The sequence below is a fragment of the Patiria miniata genome, unplaced genomic scaffold (genome assembly GCF_015706575.1).
Source record: "Patiria miniata isolate m_02_andy unplaced genomic scaffold, ASM1570657v1 HiC_scaffold_28, whole genome shotgun sequence".
Lineage (NCBI taxonomy): Eukaryota > Metazoa > Echinodermata > Asteroidea > Valvatida > Asterinidae > Patiria > Patiria miniata.
The window spans coordinates 3,041,760-3,067,258 of record NW_024037067.1 but is presented as its reverse complement, the minus strand read 5'-3'; the positions used below and the strand labels follow the sequence as shown (position 1 = coordinate 3,067,258).

The 25,499-nt window shown below is 39.9% G+C and overlaps 4 protein-coding genes across 5 annotated transcripts; 2 read left to right on the top strand and 2 right to left on the bottom strand.

Moving 5' to 3' along the window:
* Nucleotides 1–460: 460 nt before the first annotated feature.
* On the top strand, nt 461–10,230 carry LOC119734981 (short-chain dehydrogenase/reductase family 42E member 1-like). Its single transcript, XM_038208648.1, has 11 exons — nt 461–700; nt 2,244–2,412; nt 2,579–2,674; nt 2,943–3,003; nt 3,876–3,994; nt 5,217–5,292; nt 5,878–5,960; nt 6,217–6,348; nt 6,458–6,587; nt 7,096–7,166; nt 7,503–10,230. Exons 1-11 carry the CDS (start codon nt 636–638, stop codon nt 7,722–7,724), a joined length of 1,224 nt encoding a protein of 407 aa, XP_038064576.1. The 5' UTR covers nt 461–635; the 3' UTR covers nt 7,725–10,230.
* A 79-nt stretch (nt 10,231–10,309) lies between these two features.
* Nucleotides 10,310–16,740, bottom strand: LOC119734982. Its single transcript, XM_038208649.1, has 5 exons — nt 16,086–16,740; nt 12,179–12,452; nt 11,942–12,013; nt 11,573–11,749; nt 10,310–11,147 (listed from the first exon to the last, which is right to left on the bottom strand). The coding sequence occupies exons 2-5, from the start codon at nt 12,449–12,451 to the stop codon at nt 10,893–10,895; spliced, it is 777 nt and encodes a 258-aa protein (XP_038064577.1). The 5' UTR covers nt 12,452; nt 16,086–16,740; the 3' UTR covers nt 10,310–10,892.
* LOC119734980 (UNC93-like protein MFSD11) lies at nt 11,065–23,932 on the top strand. 2 transcript variants are annotated; one of them, XM_038208647.1, is made up of 10 exons: nt 11,065–11,155; nt 18,352–18,616; nt 18,812–18,973; nt 19,529–19,652; nt 20,180–20,220; nt 20,351–20,416; nt 20,880–21,005; nt 21,348–21,519; nt 21,656–21,791; nt 22,280–23,932. In XM_038208647.1, the coding sequence occupies exons 2-10, from the start codon at nt 18,511–18,513 to the stop codon at nt 22,436–22,438; spliced, it is 1,092 nt and encodes a 363-aa protein (XP_038064575.1). In that variant the 5' UTR covers nt 11,065–11,155; nt 18,352–18,510; the 3' UTR covers nt 22,439–23,932. The 2 variants fall into 2 exon arrangements, with proteins under 2 accessions (XP_038064575.1, XP_038064574.1); XM_038208646.1 differs by lacking the exon at nt 11,065–11,155 and adding an exon at nt 17,146–17,375.
* On the bottom strand, nt 23,486–25,446 carry LOC119734984 (mitochondrial cardiolipin hydrolase-like). The gene is made up of 2 exons (XM_038208650.1): nt 24,854–25,446; nt 23,486–24,498 (listed from the first exon to the last, which is right to left on the bottom strand). Exons 1-2 carry the CDS (start codon nt 25,317–25,319, stop codon nt 24,275–24,277), a joined length of 690 nt encoding a protein of 229 aa, XP_038064578.1. The 5' UTR covers nt 25,320–25,446; the 3' UTR covers nt 23,486–24,274.
* Between the last annotated feature and the right edge of the window lie 53 nt (nt 25,447–25,499).

Genomic DNA, 25,499 nt, shown 5'->3' with positions numbered 1-25,499 from the left:
ATTAGTTTTTAAAGAATTGTGCCTTTCAAATATTCTAACGTGAGTAAAGTGTGTAATAAACACTTGTATGTAAAATATGAGTCTTTTTGAGACATTATTGTCTGAAATTGTTTTCCCCCGTTGTTGTTGGTGAGTTTTTTTGGATGGGGGTGGGGGAAGGCTAAAAAACATTGTTGGACATGAATAATTTTTGAGCCTACCCTAATATGAAATAGTAACTTGTGATTTTGAAAAAAAATGGAAATTCCTGCCTGACAAAACGTTTGTTTTACGTATATCCAAACAGTTGCTCTCTGGTTTGTTTATTTTCAGTATATACGCAAATTATATGGAAAGCGTGATATTTTGGCTGAATGGTAGAAGTTCCACACAACGCCCTTCCCGCGCCACGCCCCTTGTAGCGAAAGTTGGGAAAGCAAATAGAGGACTAGGTTACAAGTCCATTTATTTATCGGTGTGGTTATTTGTCCCTACATGTGTTGAAGCTATAGCTGTACCTTGATTGCGGACGGTATCCGACTAAACACAAGATCAGCTGGAATCACTGAAATTTGCATCGCATTCGAAGTTACTTCCTTGCTCTATGCTTCGTTCCTCGTTCGTTTTGTCGATTTGTTTTGTACATTTGGGAGATTATGGCAACCGTCAAGTCATGGATAGGTTCAGAGAGGCACAGAGAACGTGTGGGTGATTTACTGAGGTAATCCAGTCACTTTTATTGGTCAGATCGTATCACTAAAAAATGACAAGAAGCCCATCAACCAACCGGCGGGCGAAACGGTACCATAGCTAGCCGCCTAGCCGAGTCATGTTGTGAGTAACTCAGCTGAAATACCCATCAAACAAGAAGTCACATGAATTCCTGATGAGCATGTCAGCTGGAGTTATTCAACCTAGGCACAGCATGCATTGCACACTGTTGCATGATCGGAAAAATTCAGCTATCCGATCACCACTTTTTTCAATTAATTTTCTAGCGCCAAAAGTTACCTCTTTTTATCATGTTTATGGTTATTCCCTCCACTTTCCCTCCTCTACTCTCACCCCCTCCTTTCCTTAATTTCTATTTATCAATCAGTCGCTCACTTCATCGAGATTCGAACCTCGGACGCTTGCTTGATACACGAGTCTCTTATCCGCTAGGCCGCGCACGATCGCTGTTGCAATGATCAATCTTTGGACGTATTTGAAGTATCCATTGAAATAAACTAAATATTCATGAGAAAAGGGAAGAATCTCATACTTGGACTATGGACTCCTAGTCCTAGCCCCATAAATGTGGCCAATTTCTGGACTACCTCTGTAAATAAAGGCCACACTTGAAACATGTGCCCAAAAATGTAGAACTTTGTCAAATTTGGATTTTCACAATTAGACTATTTGTAGTTTATTTACACTTTAGAAGCATACTCACCCTCTTTATAGCAACAGAAAATTGGTCCCTCCAATTTTCAGACATCTACTTTTTATGTAATTTGTAATAATGTTTTGGAATTGAGATGCGCAAACGTGTGCAAACGAACCTTGAAATTATATGAAATATAGATGTCTGAAAAAGGGGGGACTAATTTTCTATTGCTTTAAACTAAAGAGGGTGCTGTGCTTCTAAAGCATAAATAAACTACAAACAAAGTCTAAATGTGAAAATAAAAACTTGACAAAGTTCTGCATGTTCGGATAGGCCTACATGTTCCAAGTGTGGCCTATATTTACGGAGGTAGTCCAGTAAACTAGCCACATTTATGGGGCTATTGGACTCCATGCTTTGGAAATCACTTATTTTTAATATTTCCCTGCAGTGAACTTCAGCCATCAGAAAGCGTTAGCATGTCCTAAAAAGTCAAATTTAGCAGGGAAAATATGGTAAAAATGTTGCAACCTGACAATAATGATTAAGACATGTTAGGGAATAGAAAATTTTCTTGACTCTCCACATGAAGTGGCGTCAGGTTGTAACTTTTTCCCCGAAAATATTGAAGCATGATTTACTGAAAAAACATAAGGGGCAGTATTTTTTAAAGAATAGTTTCTTCATAATAACTTGAATATAAAGGACAGGAAATCTGTAGCTTAGTTTAACATGTATCCATGCCCTAAATTTGATTAAATAAGTGTTATTGTAATTTGTTTTAGTTAAATTTATATAATATTGCATTATTTCATTGTTATTACAACCCATTTTATGGCAGATATTTAAATTCAAACAGACTTAACACCTTGAGCCAACATTGTTATTATTTCAGCACATTAGATGTACCGTCTCTCAAGGGAAAAAAAGTTCTGGTGACAGGTGGCGGTGGTTTCTTTGGCATTCATCTAGCGAGGGCGCTACACATGCTTGGATGCGCAGTGGTTATAACCGACAAAGGAACGCCCATTGAGGACTACAGCAAAGATATCACATTTGTGCAGGTTAGGAAAAGCTTATTCCTTTCACTTTCAATTCCAATGGTGTACAGGCCTACATCTACATTCTCAGTTTAATTAAATGCAATGATAAGGATTTTAGAAGCTTTTGTTGGTTGAGAATAACAAATTGTGTTGAGTTACATTTTTCCTTTTTGTTAATTTCACAAAGGGGGACATCAGGGACAGAGATTTGGTGGAGGAACTCTGCAAAGATGTCAACTGCGTATTCCATATTGCATCGTTCGGCATGTCAGGAGCAGAAATGGTAAATGTCTCATTTGTCAACAAAATCCTTTTCACCAACAAGTCAGTGTGATTTCATGCAAACTAAGCCCACGTTTTGGCCCTTCTCTCAACAAATTCATCAACTAATTGTAAAAAGTCAAGTCTTTCATAAAATGCAAATTATGTTAACATTGTTTTTATTGTCCTTTCTGCTCAACTTTTGACTCTTTTTTGAGTTATTTATTTTAAAAGAATGTGAAACAAGCTTCTATTTAATGGCATAATTTTTTCTTTGAATTTTTTTTCAGATGAAGAAAAGAGATTTTATAGAGAGCATCAATGTTGGAGGAACAGAAAATGTCATAGAAGGTAGGACATTCATTCTGTTGCTTGTCTGTAAGAGGTAGTGGCTACTTTTATTTACTTTGAAATTTAAAAAAATGAAGCATGAGATATCACATTTTCATCCATGAATGTTATCACTATGAACTTGAAGGTACAAAGTACACTGATCTAAAATTGTCACGCACGCACCTAAAAATAGATTTTAAGTGTCGTGAATAACCTGTACTCTGGCATCATACAGTTTTGGTCGTTGTTTACAAGTGTTGTGAACTTTGTCTTTTTTAGTGTCATTGAGAGTTTGAAAAGCATGGCTGATCTTTTCGTACAAATAAATGCATAAATTCAGCACTTCATATGAATTGGTGCCCCAGTGAACCTTGTTGGGCAATAGATTTTGTAGGGTATTTGAGAACCATAGATGTTTCTCTGAACCTTTACCCTACAAAATCGTTTGAAATCTAACATTTGGTTGGCTTTCATAAAGTATGTGCCGTTGGAATTTGGGAATTTTTTTGGCAGAGATTATTTGACAATGTTACCCAGAGGGAAAAGGTTTTGTTAGAAATACTGAACAAGGGGGAATTACTGAACAAGGGAAAAAAGTGCAAAAGTTGAACTACTTTTGACTTTTTGTTATTTATAAGTTAGCAAACTAAAATATGAAAATATTGATCTGGAATCATGCCTTGCTGCAGGGGGTAGGAATAAACACAGTGAATAATCTTGATACATCTCTCAGAATATGGCCTCTGTCCACTAGGTACTCGCCTAATGCCGAACAAAAACAGCAGCAAGATTGGAGAACACTTAACTGCAGTTACTGCACCACATCCTTGTAGTAGCTACCTCTGCATGCTATAACAATTATTATTTATATTCACTTATATTTTTGTTAGCATGCATCAAGCAGAACGTTGCTCGGCTAGTTTACACCAGTACTATCAATGTTGTTTTGGGCAGCAAGGCGTTTGACATGGCTACTGAGGCAGAGCTCCCACGGATCCCTCCTGAGGAGGTAAGTTACAATCCCTTCCAGAGAGTTGGTTTGTCTGTGCTCTGCTTTTTTTTTTTTGCTTAAAAAAAAATCATATAACGGATTTCGATCTGGTAAAGACTTACGGAAGGAATTTTTATCTGAAGCCATTTTTGACACTTTGTACACAATTTGGATATTAAGTTTTTTGTGCCTTCGTTTGTTCTTTGTTCGTTTTTCTTAATTTTGTTCTACACATGACAATTGATATACATTAATATTAATACTAAGAATGGATGTTCCCCTTTCCAAATTTGATCTTTTACTTTGTCACCTGGTCACTAGATAAAGTGGCAGTGGCTGCAAAGTGTGCCGCAGCACCTTGTAAACCCAAATAAAGGCGCTACATAATGTGTCTCATATTTTCATCAACTTCATTTACCTGTCTCTAAAAAATAGAGAGCGCTTTGAAACACCCGTAGAAAGTGCTATATAAATGTAATATATTATTATTTTAATTATATGTTGTTAGAAACGTTGCCACAATTTATTATGTCCTTGACTTTGAGTTGTTGCAAACTTATGGTACAACCATGTGAATCTTTTGCGTTTCTCTTCTCATAGTGTTGTGTTGAAGTCAAACAAACCTAGAAAACATAACATTGTAAGGCAAAAATGAACTGCACGCTGGATTTTGGATTGTTGCATGAAGCTACGCCAAAGCAATAGTAGAATTGCACTGTCAAGATAACTCATATCTCTGTAGCTTTAAAAATAGCTGCTTATCAGCTGTAGGTCAACACTTTCTTGATATGAATTCCAAACAACTCTTTGTACCCTGCTGTATTAAGGCAATTTTATTTTACATGGGAAAAGGTTGTTCACAGCAATATGCAAAATGTACAGAGCAAAACTTGTACAACACACGTGAGCTGATGGACCTTTCTAGGGCTTGCTTTAATACTTGACATTGATTATAAGTTGTATAGAAAAATTTATGTTTTGAAATTTGTGAATTTATAATTCCCACTGTATCATTTATATTGTAAGTCATTGCTATTAGTTGTGTTGTAGTTTGTTGAGATACGCTATCAGCTGTGCTGCTGTGTGATACTGCAGAATAGATTCACTTCACAATAATTAACATATTAAATGTTTTCAATTTGGAATGAGTTACATTGTGTATCTGGCAAAGCTATGGAGTTTGTACGTTTACTTCATTTGCAAATGAGGAGGTCAAGATTCCTGATTGTGATCTTTACAGCATGCAGATGACTACTCCAGAACTAAAAGCATTGCAGAGGTGCTTGTCTTAAAATCAAACGGACGACAAACACAAAGTGAGTAGATTGTGATCTTCAGATGCATCATCAGGATCCAATGCACATGTCACTACTAGCAAAAAACCAACCCTCATAAAACATGCTCATGTCTGACCTTATTTAAATTGCTCTGATTTGCAAAGGTTCAACCGGCTGTTTTATTTTAAAATTTAAATGAACTTTCAATTTCAGTGAATTAAAAGTGTAGGGTTCCCTCGCAATTTTAAAAGACTTTGAAGTTTTTATTCTGAATCCTATAATTAATGAGATATTTGCACTTCATACATGTACAGTGAAATCTCCATAAGTCAAACTCTGATAAATCAAAACAAATGTTAGGTCAAACACAGAATCCATTCCCTTCAGTAGTATAACAATGATATACAACCCTGCTTAACTCAAAACTCTGCTGAAGTCAAATTTTGAACCTGTTCCCTTGAGGTTTGACTTATCAAGATTTCACTGTACAATAAAAAATGTGGGTTAAATTCTAAAGGATCTACATCTGTATATTTTAGAGATATGGATATTTTCATGATAAATTGCATGTGGGGCAAAATCATTTCTTGAGGCTTCTAATTTGTACTGTTTTTTTTTGTGCAGATGGTGAGATATTGCACACGTGTGCAATCAGACCACCGGGCATCTATGGTGCTGGAGAACAGAGACATTTCAGTAGGATTGTGGTAAGGGAATATGAATGCCCTTGCAATCCAAACATTGACTAAATTTTAATTAAGTAAAAAAAAATGAAAGTTGGAAAAATTGGGAAAAGGTTTCTCAACCAGATTAACCATGTCTGTCAAACTGCTGAAATGAATAAATCACAAAAAGGCAAACTCTGGTATGTCAGGCCCCAAGATAAACACTCAAAATAATCCTCTGTATTTTTCTGGATTGAAAGGAAGATGTTATTGTGTTTTATCTTTTATCCACTCACAGGGCATTTTAAAAATCTACAAGGCAAACCTGGGCAGTCCTGACAGTAAAACAAACTGGGTTCATGTGGACAACCTGGTGAATGGCCACCTACTGGCGGCAGACGGGCTGTCGGCAGGCAAGAATCACATATCGGTAAGGAACAAACAATGGACTCTGTGCATGAACAATAGAGGGCGGTCTTTCACCCAACATCAGTAATAGTTACCTTGTCAGAGATATTGTTTTGTGTCTCGTGTTCCAGGCAAACCAGGCGTACTTCATCACAGACCAGACACCCATCAACAATTGCCTTTTCTTCAAACCAATCATCACCGGCTTAGGCTACACCTTCCCTGATGCTTGGCTTCCCCTTGGTGTGCTATATTGCCTAGGTAAGAAATAGTATAATGAAGTGACGTGGGCAGCCCCCCCCCCCCCCCCCCCCCCCCGTCACTTTCTGGATTTCAAGCCAGTGTATCAGTTGTCACTCATCCTAAAAAGAAAATACCTTGTGAAAATTTCCTAGCAAAACTCCCCAAGGAAAGCAGTACCCAAAATGTAGCACAGGGCTTCTAGAAACCCAAATGTCAAATTTAAGGCAATTGATTTTGTAGATCACAAGTGAAGATAAGTGACATGCCTCAAAATGGGAGTCAAGGTGCCAAGAACCCCAGGTTTATCTTTTAAAACCTTAAATTCATCAATTGCAACATTTAATTGTAACCATTTCATTAAGACTTAACAACAAACTTATACTGAAGTATTGGATATCATTAGAAATCTATTGTTCTGCTTCTGTCTTTTATCTTTAGGTATTAGGATTTTTTATGCTATTGAAGTCAAACAAATGTGAGTCATGACAGCAATTAAACCTACAAAATTGATTGCTCTTCATTGCAGCCTTCCTGTCTGAAATTGTGCATTTTCTTGTGAAACCGTTTTACAACTTTGTCGGCTTCACTAGAACTGAGGTAAGCATGATGGAATAATCTTATTCTTGACTCTAATAAGTTTAAAAAAATTCACTCTAAAATTAACAAGTAGTAATTTTGTTTAGCTCTTATTTTATAGTGAATGTTTAATTGGTTCATTTCAAGTTTATTGTTAATGGTGCATCTCCTTTTATTTGGTATAAACCAGGTGAATTGTCCATAGCCTGTGTAATGGTTTATGTTTTTGTAACTGATGTCTGAACAGTTAATGCTGCTTGGCTCAGGTTATGGTCGATGGTTAATTTTAACTCAGTTTTCTGGTCAGTGCTTAGTTTTATTTAACTGAGTTTTATGGTTTATGGTTAATTTACTCAGATGTTCCAGGCAGCTCTCCACCACACAGTCAGCTATGAGAAGGCACAGGACCAGCTGGGTTATCAGCCTCTCCAACGAGGTTTAGAAGACTCCCTGGCTCACTTACGTCAGTTAGGCTACGGCAAAGACCCGGAAACTAGCTCTAGTTGGACCTCGTCCCTTCTCTTCAAGATCGTTCTGTCAATCACCATCATCATTGTCTTGGTTGCAGTTTTGCTGTAGGCTGGGCAGGGATTCATTGGGTCGGGGTTCGGATTGAGGCTGCCAGTGTACTAGTGTGCAGTTGTTTTTGCCAACAGAACCATATTGGTTTTCTTAAAGTTTGGTTCAATGTACTATAATTGTACTTTGTAATTTGCCTTCATAAGAGTATGCCTACCTATGTTTTTTTAACATTTAAAAAAAATCTTACAACAGTACTAATTCACTGACTGGCCATAGACCTTATGCGTTGCGGATGTCTCATCAAAGGCTGTTCTTTGTTAGTTAAATTCAGTAATGCTGAATGCACACAAGGATCACTCATACCTATCCAGGTGATAACAAAACAATTGCCCACGAACACCTTAGCACACAAGGTCTAAAGATACCAAAGTTTTCCTGCGTATTCTGGTTTACGCGCAGAGCTTATTATTGACATCAACGTGCTCACACTAGAGCAAAGACAGATGACATAACTCGTCGTTTCTCTATGGTGTTTTGGTGTCTTTAGTGTTTTGCGTAAGATTTTTAGGTGATTAGAGAAATCATAAGGTTGGGGTTTTCCCATTGGTCATTTTGTTTTTGGCAAGTAGTGCAAAACAATTAAAAACGGATCAGTTTATCAGTATTACATTGTCATTTGGTGTGCTAGAAATATTCTTAAGAGAGATGAGAATAATGTGTGCTTTGTTGTGAAGAGGAGGTACTGGTGTCTGTGACTCAACACGAGATTACTCAGGAAGGCCGCTTCGTTCCTAACCATATTTACCACTTTTGAAAAACTTTACCATGTGAACTTGAACCAGATTAAGTTTTCCATGTTTGTGCACAAACCCTCAGAAAACGTTTTGTCTGTAGTATTCAATTTTCAAACTGTGATATGCCGATGACAACTTTGAAAATTATGTAAAATGGTAAATGGTTTAATCTAGATTTTTGCACAGACCTCAAATTTTTTCTTGCACAAAATTCAGAAATCATTGTGAAATCTATTTTTAAGTACAATTTTTCAAATGTTGAAGGTACTATTGTTTTGCCGACAACAACTTTGAAACTTGTGTGAGTTGGATGTAATTGTAGATGCTTTATTCTAGATGTACATGTACATGTACATTAATGCAGAGTCAGGCTGTCATAGAAAGACTGTGTATTACAATCTATGTAATAGTTGTGATTATAATTAAGACATTTATTCCAGATTATTTGTTATTAAATGTTTGTATTTGTTGCTATTAAGATTTTTAAAGAAATTCAGTCTGTAATAATTGATGGGTTATCATTTATGATTTGATATATTCTGATGCATAGGAAATACATGAATAGCTTTAATAATACATTCATGTTTAGTTCTAGACTATGGGTCCACTATTTGGGAGACATTTTTGCCTATAATTTTATTTTGATAAGCCATACAAAACATGGGATATTTCTGGTAACATTACTTTGGCTGTACATGTATACTCTCTCATTGCCTTTTATTGTGTAATTTAGCAACAGATTTATTTCAAACGACCAAAATTGTAAAATTTTACAAAATATTTATAATAAACTTGTAACAGTATATTTGATGAAAAAGATCAAAGATCTACAGAAAAATTATATGCCCTTATAAATAAACAAGAATATGTAATGCGCCTATCAATTGTTCCCCCCCCCCTCCCCCGGGCTGCCCCACCCAAGACGTGGGGATTGTCACTTTTGAAGTGACAAAATCCCCACCCCTCGGGCAAAATTTAAGTGACAATCCCCGACCATGCCCTGACATACATATGTGGGGCACACTAGTGATTGCCTTTAATGTAACACGCCAATGTTAACAATGTAATTTGAGTGACCCAAATCCCCACCCTGGGGCATGAAAAACGTAGCCAAATCCCCGCGGTGGGGGTGGGGAGGGGGGGGGGGACGTTTGAAAGGCGCATAACTATTACAAAAATCCTTGTCAATGGCCTCTCTCTGTGATTTTAATTCTGTGTGGAAAATAACCCCATTCTGTCTTTGACAACATTTCAAAAAGTTTGAAGACGATCGTTCTATATATTTCATGTCTGTACAGTTGAATTGTACAGCAGTTCATAATTTAAGTAATTTATAGACAATTGAGATATAAATACTGCACATTGCAAAAAGGTTGTGTATAGTTGTTAATCATAATGACATGCAAAACACGCAAAAAATATGTACACGCAATGTTCAAAACATTTTGTAACCTCAATTACGTTGATACTCATTTTTTTGGACAAATAGCATTTGTTATATATATATCAGTGATAGATGGCTATTTTGTGATGTTTATGCCAATGAAAAATGACAGAAAGAAGGAAATTAGGAGATTTATTTTTAATATAATGATAAATTAATTTCAATCATGCAATTTCAATTCAAAGATATATTTAAAAATTCACTCAGTGTATTATATAAGCAGTGAAGTTGTTTCATAGTTATTGAAATTGAATAACACGATTCTAAATTATGCAGGTACTCAAATGCTAAGAATATCAACATTCAAAACCACCCCCCCCCCCCCCCCCGCGCCAAAAAGTGGAACAGGCCAAGTGATTCCCTACAGGTACAAAAGTTTGGTTTTCTCATTCCATTAGCCTATCAATTAGAACAATCCTCATATAGTGGTGAGGTTATCCAAGCTTTGTCGGTGTCATGAAATCCAAGAAAAGACGAGTTTCTGCAACCCCCCCCCCCCCTCTTCCAGTTTGTAACGAAGCCATTCCTGACTTTAAATTTTCAAGTGAGCAGGGCGAATTGAGCTGAGACTAAACAATACCGGTAGTGGGTATTGTTAAACTTCGGCTTTGTTTGGCTTCACCTTTTGTTTTTGCTTTCTTGAACTTAAACCCCTCATACTCTATTTAGATGTATTTTCTGCCCACGAAGCCTCACATCGTCTTCATGGAGGCCAGAGTTGGGTGTCGTTTTCATTCTTTTTCAATGGGCAATGTTTTAAAATGTTTCAGAGTCCTAAATGAAAATGCAACAAATTGCCTCTGGGCTTGTCGCCTGTTGACTTTTAAAACCGTCCGGGGTACATCGTATGGCTCTAGGTGGCGCTATTTATGGCGCCATAAATTAAAAACTGCCGACTGACGCGATTTTGTCAACAAAAACAATGGTTTTGCCGACAAGAACAAGGATTTTGATGAATGCAGTTGGTGCGTTGCTCTGGTCCTGTGATCAGACATCGACGATGTCGGCAGCAGTAGGTTGATTTTGCTCCGGTTCAGCTTGGCCAGCCAGTACCGGCTGAACCTCGGCGGGTGTAGCTGGCTCCTGGCTCGCTTTGGCCGGGTGATGGTAAGGCGGAGCGTCACAGAGGCAGCACAACAGACGAGGTACTGCGTAGTAACAGGATGCGGAGCAGACGATGCCAAGGAGAAATCCCAAGATGGATAGTAGGAGGATGACTAGGGATAGAACCTGAGGAGTCGCCTGAAAATGTAAGAAGTATATTGTTCTTTCATTTTGAATTAATGCAGGCCTAATTTGGATAACTTTCATTGTACGCCTACAGAATTATAGGCCTAATTGAGACATGGTTACAAAATGGGCTAAAACGATGAACGCATGCCTCTGTCATCGTTCATTTGAGTGTCTGTGTGGTGTTGATTTATGATTAACTAGTGATGACTTAAATGCAATGTCACCTTAAAATCAAGTAACATTTTGAGTGGTAAAAATGGCAACTTATGTGATACGATCAGAGACCTGCAAAACTGACTTAAGGTTTAATTTGCAAATATGTGGGCTTGTGGACATGAACATTCATGACTCTACTCTTCCTCGCTGAGAAACTGGCCCGCCCCTCCCCTCCCCTTTTGAAACTGTCCCTGATGGTTCTCGGCTATTCTCCTTACATCAGAAACGCAGGTAAACAATGGCGGCACTGTGCCACTGCCGGTTACCAATTCGTCGCTGGTGGTCACCGGTACGTTCTCACAGGGTGGGGTTCTCGACGTCATCTGCCCGGCTATAATGGTGCACTGTATGGCAAAGGCCCCAGAGGCGTGGCAGGCAACCACCAATAGTATCAGCTACAGAAACGAACGAAACATAAGGTCTATTTTATTAAAACAAATATAACTTTTGGCTTAGGAATGTCGTAGATGAGGGTTGCATGCAACAGCACTGCCATATCCATGAGAGCCAGCTCCAGAAATGTGACGTCACATGCTGTAATGTGATGATCTACTTTTAACAAAGAAATGTTTGGGTCACATACTTACTTTCCATCTCCCAACTTTGTCAGCCCTGGTCATGAAGAAAACGAAACAGCCAATAGAACCGGTGATAGTAAGCTGTAACGAAAAATACAGAAATCTGAGTTAATAAATGGCAAGGTCTAAAACCCGGCCAATAAGCACCCTCCTTAATTACCAACTAAAGAGATTTTAATGGTACGTGCATGAACGAAATTGTTGACCCCCCCCCCCCCATTTAACAAAAAGAAAGAAGACTATTACCGTCACACCGGTAGTGGCAGCATTTATGCCCGTGAGCCCCTGTAGGGCACCATTGGTTGTGCCGATGGCTCCAAGTATGAGCAGCACTGAACCGGTTATCAGCAGGCAAACGGATGACACGAGCACAGTGATGCGTACTCCTCGTGGGAGAATGAACGCCGATTGGCCCGTTGATATCGGTGCTGCGCCGGTGGGTCGCATCCTGGAGTTCTCGGCCGAGTTGGCGGTCTGTTCTTCGGTCGGGGCACCGGTCGGAGCTGTGTGATTCGACATTCTGTCAAGCAAGCAATATAATAATGGAATTCTTTAAGATTGATAAATTCGAAAACAAATTATGATGGAGAAAGTACCAACATAATCATTCCTTTTGACTTCTGTGCAAAAGGGTTTGTGTGCACACGATTCCTGCACACTCTCCACCTTTTCTGAATAATTACTGACGTATGCCTGTATTTTGGGTTTTTCTTTGCCCATCCCCTGCCAACGTACCATTTCCGCAAAGATTGCATAGAATCAATAAAATTAATTTTCCCACGGAAACGGCTGTTTTCTTTTCGTCTCCCAATTACTCAGACTATGTCTGCAAATCGTTTAAACCGTTATATTCCGCTTTCGATATCATCACAAAATAATGAACGACCAATCATGTTGAGCGATAGAAGTTGCAGAAAGCATCATTGTATCAGAGACATGGGGATAATCAAAGGGGCGTGGCATGAAGCACCCCAAATCCCCTTTTCAAAACGACCAAGTCTATCAGGTCGTGGCAATAGACCTAATTGACAGTGTTGGAGCAAAGGCTTTGACCCTCAAGGCCAAGGCCAAGGCCAAGGCTTTGACCCTCAAGGCCAAGGCCAAGGCCAAGGCTTTGACCATCAAGCCTCGAGGCCAAGGCCAAGGCTTAACCCTCAAGGCCAAGGCCAAGGCCAAGGCCCTGTTTTATGAAATGACCACTGATATAGAACTAATTATAGTCACATGAGTGACACATCATCACGCAAGGGCGGATCCAGAACACAATTTGGGGGGGGGCAAAGAAATTTTGGTCCCCCCAAAAAAAATTGGGTCAAAAAATTACGGCTTGGGCTTCGGGGATGCTCTGTGGCGCGATTTGAGGCAATTTCTGACCATTTTAACCAATGTTTTTTGAGTAAAAGATGGTGGTGTACTCATTGCCTGCCTTTATTACGACGTCACATACAAAAAAAATGGTTTCTTTTTTTGGGGGGGGGGGCATGGCCCCTTTTGGCCCCCCTGAATCCGCCCTTATCATCACGAATTGCTCGTTACGAAGAACAACATTTCTTTAATTGCAATCAACATGCTCGCATAGGCCTACACCGTTTTATGACTGCACTGTATCTATTAAAGTATAAGTTCAGGTCTTCAATATGGTTTAACTAAACAAAAATAATGATGGTTTAACTAAACAAAAAACGGAATATTTTTGCAGCAAATCTACTACAATGGTAACAAAATGTGATGCTACAAAAGTGGAAGTGTGCCCAACACACAAATCTATAGGGTGCTTCCCTCCTCCATGGTAATACGATTAAAATGGTAACAGCAAAATTTCGAACAGATTTATCTGGAAAATGCAAAAATCTATGGGCCTTGAAGAGCCTTGACTCAAATTTGCAAGGCCCTGAACCCTCAAGGCCAAGGCCAAGGCCAAGGCTTTTGCCCTCAAGCCTCGAGGCCAAGGCCAAGGCCCTAAAATCCAGCCTTAAGGCAGCCTTAAGGCCAAGGCCCAGCATCAAGGCACTACATCACTGCTAATTGACGACGAAGCCAATTAAGATCCTAGTCCCTGAATCTATTTTATAAATTGTAAACTGTTGAATGAGATGTTGCCAGAGTGCGTTCTAAGCCTCACTTTCGATTTTTTTTTAAAATGTGGACATTTTGGGTATAATTGTTTAATCATAAATTTTAATACTTATCAGTCTAGCAGACTGGTATTAATTTGTAATGCACTTGTATTTCATTGCTATCATTTCTACTCGCAATTTTCAAAACTGAAGAGTTGACCTCGCTTTCAATTTAACATGGCCGACTCGTGAATAAAGTCCATTGCTCGATAATTTTTGTCTGCACGTTTTCTTTCCAGAGGACAATATTGCACTTGGCAGTATTACAACTTTTTAGTCTGTCCGGATTTCCTATTCCGGTGGAGTTTCAGGGTCACCATCTTGCGAAATACTTGAACCGGGAAATACCAGCTGAGAAACTGTCTCATTGCACAATACCATGTTCATAAAAAGATCACTAACTCCAAGTGAACAACCCATCCAACAACTTCAGTCCATTAAAAGCCTCACTTGAACTTCATATCATAGGTTTGGGTAACGATAAGACAGCAGTTTGTCAGGAAAAGTAATACTGCTGGGTCCAAAGGCGTCAATCGCTTCTTAAAAGTGTGTGTGTGTGTGTGGGGGGGGGGACAGTACCAACTCAGTTGTCATTCTGGTCGCTTGCCGAAATTGGGTTGAATGTATCGACGTTGAATGTAACGATGTATCGAATTTTTGTTTTAAGAAGATGAATGACAACAGGGACAGATTTAGAAGTGGGTGGGGTAGATGATGGGGGGGGGGGGGTAGCAGGCATGTGGTACTTTCTCTGCATGATTTTTAAATTTCTTTTTGCGACCCAAGTGGGTGGGGTGGGCGGGGTTACGACCGTCTATACCCCAACTTCCCCCCCCCCCAAAAAAAAAAGAACGCATCGGGCCATGTTCTGAGGCCGAGGATATGCGGCCTAGATTGCTTCCGCTAGCCGGTTGCTACACCACCCAGCATCCTGCTTATCGGATATGGTATCACATCATGCGACAAGATAGACACGGATATCGAATTTGTGACTGATTACGTCCGGTTCACTAAGTAAAATTTCTGGTTTCACAATCGGAACTGACATTTTTATTCCGCAAGTAGGGCAATGTCCCACGTGGACTATGCCATCGGCCAGCTGTGAAATCATCCGTCATTTTTTTTCTGTATCATTATAGTGCTCTAGAATGAAACAGAACCTTCATTGCAAAGGGAGGGGCTAACGGGAAGGACATTTAGGAAATTTAACTGAAATCCGTACTCCGGAGGGCCCCACCTTCAGTGGCCAAAGCACTGTGCCAGCTATTGTCAAGATTTTAAGATAATTTATCAATGGGGCAGTTTCTCAAGCTCGCTCGGGGATGGCACACAACCGGCTCTACTGGAAACTTGTCTTGTAAACTCAGACGGACAACGCCCAGTTCTCTTCACAGCCCCATAGCCAGGCGCGGTTCTACGGGGGGGGGGGGGGCTAACCGGTCTACATTTCAGCACGCCTCCCTGAAAAAAATTCTGGATCCACCGTGCTAGCTCCCCCAAAATATTGGTTCTAGAACCGCGCCTGCCCATAGCCCCACCCCAAAGCAATCATGGTTTCCCCACACACAGACAAAAGGTCTGTAATTCAAAGGCGGATCCGGAGAGGTTACTGCCGGAGGCCGAGGGCGGATCGGTAGGGCTTTAATTAGTGAAAAATTGTCTTATTTGAGAGAACTCGAGCGGCGCTGCCGGGGCGGGGCGCCCCTCCGCACCCCTGGCCCCCGGCTTGGATCCGCCACACTGTATTTATAGTCATTGTGGTGTGTGATAGTTTTACAAAGTCTTCAACAATTTTCGATGTACTATTATGTAGAGCAACATGCCTGATATACATCAAGATATTCAAATCCCCGTGAGATAAAATAAAACTATAGACAATTAGACATAATATATAGACATAACATACGAATCCTTCTCATTCCTATACATGCTACAACTATATTTTCACAGTCAATATGAAATTCAATTTGAATCATATCAAGTTTAGTTTAACTCTGTCTGATATACCAAAAACTTGCAAATATACATGTACTCACATTTTGTAGTATCTCAAAACCGTCTGCGGAGAGTCTAGACACGATGTGGATAACGCAGGTAGCAATGAATAAAATGCAGAGACGTCCGATCTGTGTTGATTATGTAGACTCGCCTACGTGCAGTCACTCACGATCTCAATGCAAGCCGTCTGACCCCAACATTGATTGAACGTGCACGCCTGCAGACTTCACATGGGTATAATGAGCTGATACACATTCGTCAATTGAAGGATATATCACATGCAGCGTGCATGATGGTTGAGTTTCCGGGAAGTAAGTTCGCGGCTTGTGGCTGGACCGTATTCCGACGTGATCGGTATCCTGCAATGTAGCCAAGTTCAAGGACATCGGAACCGGATTGGGAATAAAATTAATGGAATTGGAAAAAGGGGGTTGCAGGTATTTGGTAGTTGAAAAGTACGGCTACGGGTGAAAATGAAAAAAAAAAATGAGGATAAGCCTACTCCAGAGGTTCAAAGTAGGGGTAAACGTAAAGTTGTCTTTAAAGTCGTAATTTCGAAAGGGATGTAAAAGATGGGGGCCTATTCTCAATCCGTCCACGGTCAGTGTCTTTGACTCCGCCCGTACCTGTGCGCGTGATAAAAATCTGGGAAAGAAGTGGCCAAAACGCACACGAGACTCCAAGGGGAGGGGCAAATAGCCTCTCCCCCCCCCCCCCCGGCCCCGTACTGTGGTTACCCCACGGCCGGATCTTCTACACCGTGTAGAAGATTCGTGGTTACCCTACCTGCCGCACGCACGCATACGTGACCCGTTAAAAGAGGCGTGCGTGGTCATGTGAACTTATAAGGCAACATTTGCCAGTACATCTTGAAGGATGTTCAAAATAACCATCATGGCCACGCCTACCACCAGGGCGATCTTCCATTAATAAACTTTCTAGCGTGGTAGCTGTGGTGGGTAGAGGAGGGGAGGGGCGTAATAAAGTGGGTGTTGTCGCGCGACGAGTGATGTCATGTTGAGGGCGCTCTATACAAAGCTCTAAATCTAGACTGGTTACGCTTACATTTTAGTGCATGCCTTGTTCAGGTCTAGAGGAAGGAATCAGACCTCAGTTAATCATATGACTGCGAGTGCACGCAACCGGCCCTTCATTGAGACCTCTCAACTGCTAAGTTCAATATTTAAAAAAAAAATTTGAGGCAGAAATTGCCTGTATCCTGTGGAAATCGAAGCAAAATGGCCGACATCATGATGTATAATGTGATCATATTGGGATTCGCATTTATGTTTGTCTTTACTGCTTTTCAGACGACTTCCGGAATTGAGGTAAAGTCACGTCACGGGACGCGGGACCGGGAAATTCCGGAAAGATTCCAATTTTATTTCACCCGTGCATATAATTAGAAGGCTTCTCTCCGTCAGCCTTCTAGCATGGTGATTTTTCGGGAGTCAGCACTCTATGACTATGGTTTTTGGAAATGCCCTTTGAAAGACGAAATACCTTTGTCTGAAATTCCACTTTCTGAAACACAAAAAAATGACAAATCCACCAAAAAAGTTGAGTTGGTTGAGTATAACTGAAATGTTAATAGAACGATTGACATTTGGATCATGGGACAATTTTTTGGGAGAAAAATCTTAGTTTTTACTCACCAACCTCGCGTTGCCGATCCGACGAAATACAGCGGTCATGTTCATGTGTGTTTACGTACGTTGCGCGTATGTTGGGAATCTTTCCAAGTCACGTCACGCCAGGGTCACAATCCGTCACAAGCCCCCATGTCATGTATGATGTGGCTGAAGCTGAAATACTGGACTACTTCCGTATTATCAGCCACACAATGCCATATGACCTGTGCGTGGAAGGTCCCATTGCTAGAAAAGAGCATAAAATCAAATTAAGAATGGAATTATTTTGTCACTTTATAATCACACAATCCCGTCTACAACTGCTTAATTATAGCAAAAAAACGTTGAATTCATTACTTTCACTAGTTTAAGAGGTCTAGTTATCTTGTAATTTCGGATTGAATTCGGACAAATTTCTGCTGCCATTGTTCACGAAAGCATCATGCTGAAATTGCACCCTCACTAGCTTGCTTCAAATGTTGGCAAAGTGCATCGGTACGGCTGTTGCCTGCCATTCAGTATTGGTCAAAAGTGCATGCATTCGTGAACAATGGCAGCAGAAATTTGTCCGAATTCAACCATTCATTCCACTATTCAAAGTATTCCTAGAAAAGGCTATATACTTCAAAAGTGTTTTTCCATTTGTTTTTGTTTTTTGTTTTCTGTATTTCAGGAAACGGTGATTGAGAGTGTCCAACACGACTCGTCCAACAGTACCCGGCAGGAGTTTGAAGGGAGTGGCTACTACAGTTTAGCCATCATCTACGGAGTGTTTGCATTCTCCAACTGGCTAGCGCCCTCTGTAGTCAGTCTGATCGGTCCGCGGGCGACCATGTTCATCAGTGGGGCTGTCTATACTGGGTTTATAGCCATCTTCCTGAGTCTCAAAATATGGAGTTTGTACATGATGTCTGTGTTTCTAGGAATAGCTGCAGCATGTAAGATCTTTTGATTTTTGTTAATAATTTACCAAATTGCCAATGACTTCCAAAATTGTCACTGTAATCCAAACAGTCTGTAAATCAATCCCAAGGCATCGTAGATATAATAATTAAAAAAAATTGAAGACCACCTATGTATGGAACTAAAGACATGTGAAAGTTATTTCTGGATCATTGTGATACCATCTGCAGTGATATGGACGGCCCAGGGCAACTTTCTGACAATCAACTCGACCAGTGAGACAATGGGACGTAACAGTGGCATATTCTGGGCCATGCTTCAGTGCAGTCTCCTCTTTGGAAACATCTTCATCTACTTCGAAATTGGGAAAACCAGTGCCACGTACATAACTGGTAAGATGATCAGGAAAAACTCTTTAACTTTTTTTTATTAATAAATACATAACTTAATTCCTCGTGGTCTGCCCTCCCCCATTTTATCCGTCCTTTGTTAGTCCTTCCACCCCATTCCCTGTGATCTTGCCCACACTGGTGTGGCCCCCCCCCCCCATTAATCCCTCATAGTCTGTCCCCTATTTAATGCGTCCTTTGTTTGTTCTTCTACTCCTTTCCCTTTGATACTCATCCACATTGGTCTGTCCCCTTATTAAATACCTTTTTTGTGTTTGTCTTCCCAACCCTGCATGCTTGTGAGTCCCTACATGTTTCTTTCTTGTACCTCCATCATATTGCCTCTGAAGAAGATCTTGTTGACATCGCAACGTGCGACCGCCTTGCTTTTTTAGATTTGTATATTTCAGGTCAATCCAGTCAGAAAGCAGTTTGCAGCAGTCTTTTTCATTTTCAAAAACAAAACTTCTTGAATGTGTGTAAAATTAAGTTCCTAGGATGATTGTGGCCTACCTACAATGTGAAATAACTTATTACAAGTGTTTCTTAATTCCTCAGAAACAACACGAACGACCATCTTCCTCGTCCTCACCTCTGTGTCTGGTATCGGAGTGCTGATATTCCTGTTGCTTCGCAAAGTGCCACCGAGGGACGAAAGCTCCATCCAGTCCACAGAGCAGAGGTAGATATGTTAACCACCTTAGACAAAGATACACTGCTTTGCTCTTTGCTTAGAGTTGTAATGAAGTCGTCACGAGACATCTGGTCTCAAGTCATGTGACGAGCTGTTCACATGAATTGTTACAATGGCATTCCTCTTACATGTTACATGTGACCTGACACGTGATCTGACCCATACCTGACATGTGATTGACCGATGACCTGACTTGTGATTTGACCTGTAACCCGAATTGTAATTTGACCTCTGACCTGAGTTATTATTGGACCTATGACCTGACTTGTGATTTGACCTCTAACCTGAGTAGTAATTTGATCTATGACCTGACATATGATTTGACCTCTGACCTAAGTTGTAATTTGACCTATGACCTGACTTGTGATTTAACCTATGACCTGCTTTGTGATTTGACTTGACAGATTTGACTACACTCTGGGTCCAAGTTCCACCAGTTCTGAAACACTCCCCTTTATTTGTTGCTTACGTGTTTCATTTTTCTGATCTCCCGTACTTGTGTCTGTTTGTCACAGCCCAGATACCGATGTCAGGTTGGGCCCAGTCCAGTCATTAGGTGAGTTGCATACCAACATTCACACACAGGCAGTTTTTGTAGCGCAAATTAGTGCTAATGACTTGTGGAGTAACCTTAAAGTTTTGAGATCCTACATAAGTTGTCTTTTTTTGCGGGTCTAATTTTCTAGTTCGGTCGTTCCAACTACTCAAGATGAAAGCTATGCTGCTGTTGATGGTGTGTTTTTTTTACACAGGTAAGTTGTTTCACATTCTTAAAAAATAGTTGTTTACATTTTTAACCTTCTCTGAGTTTATGCCATAATTAAATTCTTGTCTTTAGTAGCACAGTCATATTCCTAATGTCACGCTTGCAGGTTCAATGGAGTCTGGTTGGCCCAGTGGTTAGATTCCTCGCATTCCAGCTCTGTGACCCGGGTTCCATTCCCACCCAGGCAGACATGTGGATTGTGTTCTCGATTCTTGCCTGATTCCAAGGGTTTCCTAGAAATATTCTCCAGCGTTCACCTCCCACATCTACATCTGAACATTTCTTCATCGCCTCCCCTCGAAATTTCTCCAACCTTCCAAGCTACAGAACCTTTCCACTTTTAAGGTTTCGCTCATTTTACTCCCCCTGAAATATCAGATAAACAACAGCTTGGTGTAGTTGCTGAAGTCTGTAACTGTCGTTTTGTCCATTTTTGTTGTTTTTCCTAGGCCTTGAGTTGACGTACTTCAGTGGTGTCTATGGAACCTGCGTTGGTAACACCCATCTGTTTGGTATTAAATCCAAGAGTTACGTCGCCTTGTGTGGTATCTTGATTGGATGTGGAGAAATCCTAGGTATGCCCATAGGGGTCAAATGTCAAATTAAAATCTAATAGATTACAGGGACAGTTGTCAAAAAGTTTACCAGACTGGAATTTTTTTGCAGTCCCAAAATGAAAAATTCACATTTGCAGTTTGAATCGTAATAATAAGTTTTTTACAAGGTCTCAGAGGTCTAAGCGTGTGAAATATGATCAAAAGTAAAAAATATGACATTTTGAAAGCAAGTTTTTCTTGTTAGGATTTTTTAGCTGAATTTTTATTTTCTGGAAAGCTGAAATTTAAGAGCTGTTTTTGTACCGTCCCTGCCATAGAAATGTTCTTAGTTTACTACCTTTACTATCTCGCATGCTGCAGGTGGAGCCATCTTTGGCCTGATGGGACGTCGTACCAACAAATACGGCCGTGATCCCATCGTCCTGCTTGGCTTCATCGTTCACATCATCGCCTTCTATCTCTCCCTCGTCAACTTACCCTCCGGCTCACCCATTAGTGACACCTTTAACCAAGAAGGCTACATCCAACCCAAGTAACTATCAAATTTCCCTCAAATCTCACAATTCTGTACTAAAAAAATATGCTGAAAGTCAAACTTTACTTGAATTGAATTTCTTCTTAAAATATTACCTGTCTTTTAAAAAGAGACGTCTTTCTTCATTCCACAGTCTGGCGCTTGCCTTAGTCACTGCTTTTCTGCTTGGCTTTGGAGATGCCTGTTTCAACACCCAAGTCTATTCCATTCTGGGGTACCTCTTTCCAAACGACAGTGCCCCTGCCTTTGCACTGTTCAAATTTACACAGGTAGGTACCAGTCACATAATCTTTTCATTCTGCCAGTCATTGCTAAATATTGACTTAGTTCTATGTCATCGCATCGAGAAATTATTGAGAATGGACAGTAAAAGTCTTGTCGTTGGAGGTAACAGAGTGGTAAAGGCTCATCACATATGACTTTGGTCACTAAGTTAACTTTTGTGTCTTATAATATGAGTTTAATAATTAAATAGTATCATTTTAGCTTATTTAATGACCTGCCATCAAACGTTTGCAGTGACACTCTTGACTTCCCTAACCACATGGCAGAAATGGGTTTATGGTTTCTGACTAATGCCCCACGAACAAAGACATTGTCAATTTGGGAGATTGCTAGCATAGTGCTTCATGGCTTAGCTGAATGGTGTTCCAAAGGTCACAGGTTAACATCCCTCTCAAGTTGATTTACTTGCTCAATATTATATTGAATAACAATTTTCTCCTCAAGTCTGTTTGTTTCTTGATTGTTTCAACAGTCTCTATCAGCAGCCATTGCCTTCTTCTATGCCAAGCATCTTCTCCTTCACTGGCAGCTGTTGATTCTTGTCGTCTTTGCTGTGCTGGGTACGATGTCCTTTGCCGTGGTGGAGTGGACTGCTAGCAGGAGAGTCAGGGAAGGATATGAGAAGATTTAGCCAGGTTAGCTAAATTGAGACCAAGTGTTCTGAATTACATCCCTTGTTACCTGCAACCAGACTTGTGATTTGACGTGTGATTGACTCACTGTCAATTTTGTTACATAATTATGTGGTATAAAAAGCCATTAAAAATTGGTTCCAGTTCATTCCTTAACCAGTTCGCGCCAGAGGCCGTGTATACACGCAAATGTTTTGCAGTATTCAGAAAAGATGACAGATAAAGATGCAGGGAGCGAGGCCAGAAAAATCGGTCAGCGACCCGCTCACAACGAGCGAGGCCAGTAATATGGGCGTGCTACCTGAGGGTGATGGCTACAACTCCCCTGGCTTCAGGTAGAGTGAAAAGTATTCCCACGCATCGTTCTGTTCTTGTCAAAATAATCCCGGTGTGAACTGGTTAATTGACTGTATCCAGATAGAAAGGCCATCAATTGTTTTCAAAAATAAAAGTTTCCTTTAATTGTTGTAGGCTTGGAGCACCAGCAAAGTGAACTGGTGTGATTCTGCAGCTGACGTATTGAAATATTTTTTTCATATGAGAATTTTGTTTTCTCATTTACATCAGCTCTAATAAAGTGGGGCTAACAAATGTTGAGAAATGTCCATTTGATTAAACATGGCTGGGGGTGGGGAAGGCCACTCTAGCATTTTTGAGTATACTTTTACTGCAGAAAGCATAGTAGTTACACAGCGTCCATGTGATTTTTCATATGTACCAAGTTAAAAATGTACTAGGTCAACTCAGAATGATTGTGTGTAAATATAGATGCATGCTGGATTGCTGGTATTATTTTACCTTGCTTTTGGCCTTTATACAAAGCCTTCTTATATGATCTGAATATGTTGTATGTTATGTACATTAAAAATTGAAATGATTTCAATGTTAAAAACAAAAACTCGCCTCCAAAAGGATAGTACTCACAAACAAAAAGTAATGGTGGTGGTGTGGAATTGCGTGTGATTAATGAAGGACAGGTTAGGGTTCAGTATTAATTACATCAAGCAGAGACTGAAATAAAGAAAAAGAGATCGTTATATCAGTAATGTTTTCCTTAAAATTGTTTAATAATGAACTTGTAACAATGTACCTGCCACAAGCAAAACACATTTAAACAGCAAGTGGACAAATACTAAAATCTGTTTTAAGTTTCAATCATAGGTGATTAAAAAAGTGATGTAAAACTTCATGTGTTGAAATTTGGGTTTGTTTTTATAAAATCACATTGAATTTAAAAAAATATATACCAAATGTAATAAAAATGTACCCCTTATTATCAAACGTGATTGTGTACAATACAAAACTACAGTGTTGTATCTATTTGAATTACATTTATTTTTCACTTAAAAATGTTGGCAATTTAAAAAAGTGCCATTTTTTTCTGTGAAGTGTAACTTTACTGCTACAAATTTTATCAGAAGCTTATCGACGGTGATGTATTTTTCTATTTTTGCCAAAGAAAATTGATGAATAAAAGCTTTGCAAAATCACAATTGGTGTTTTTTTTTTCCATTCTTGACTGTAGTATGTTGAGTTACTAGTACTTCTTCAGACATTTGGACTGTAACTGTGAGAGAAAAGCCACTGTCTTAGTCATACTAGCAAACATTACACAAAGTTAATGCAAATCCATTATGGTACCAAAACTCCAAAATATGCTCAGGTTGGGACTTGTCTTAATTCTAGATTCCACTTATTAAGGTCTTCAGCTGGAGATAGCATGACATGGGAGTTAAGTATATTGTATGTTATGTGGATGCTTCAGCCTCATTGTTGGTCCTCTTTTTGGAGTCAAGGAGGTCGCTTAGCTGGGTCAAGGGGATCGCTTAGTCGGGTCAAGGAGGTCGCTTAGCCGGGTCAAAGACCTCCCATAACCTCTCATACTCTGCAATGAACGGCTCAACAATCTCTGGGTTATTTGTAATCAGCACATTCTCATTGTTGCTGTTGACGGCATGGCAAGTCCAGTTGAAGGAACCATTGATGAGCGTCGTCCCATCGATGACAACAAACTTATGATGCATCAAGTAGCTGGAGTAATCCCTTCGTACTTGGATCCCTGCACAAAATAAATCAAAAGTTGTCAGAGAAAATTTTTATTTTTTTTAATTTTTTTTTTAAAGTTTATGCCAACTTGCCAAATGTGCACTTTACCCTCCCACGTATGCATCCCATTCCAAGGCTTGATGAGTAACATTTAAAAATTAACTTAATAAATGAAACTCAACATTTCCTTTCTTTACTGCAATAGTTTTACACTTGTGATAAGAGTGGGATGAGATGACATTTTTGTTGAATAACAGTCATACATTTTTTTCAGTTCATATCCGATAAGTCAAAAAGATTAAAAAGTTAGCCCAGATTTGGACAAAACTGAAACTCCATTCCCTGTTTTAACTAATCAATGAACCTACCAGCTCTTCGGAATTTTCCGATGAAAGTCCCAGACATGTTCATTGCTTCATCGTCTGTGATGATCCGCACCACATTCCCTCTTTCGTGCAGCTTGACGACTAACTCTGCCAAGTCATTATTCGTTATCGTATACATGCAAATGTCTAGGGATTGTTTGGCCTTCTGTATGTGTCCGACCATCCTGCTGAAGTTTGTCACATTGTGGGAGAAGGGGCACTTGGGCCTTCCACACCCTCTCTCCGACAAGAAAAAGTCAGGGCAGGTGCGCTCCTTGTCTGGGAAGAACAAGACTTGATGAAATATGTCTAAAGATCGTGCAGTTTCAATGGTCGATTTCCGGGTAGCAGACGACGCAACAAAATAGCTCCACAACCTCTGGTGAACTTTCGTCTTGTACAAGTAGTAAAGTACTTCTGAACAAGCTCCAAATGCGAGAATAACTGTGGGCCACGAGCGTAAACTCATCTTTCAGAATCTCCCTTTTCAGACAATGAACGAAATCCCAAATTCTCAACATGAAACTAGAAATATTGTGCACAAAGCATGCTAACTTGCACTGCCGAGCAACACCTCTCATAATTAAATGTCCATGCGCAGCATTCGCGGAGTGATATATCATATGATATATATTTTTTCGGTACAAGC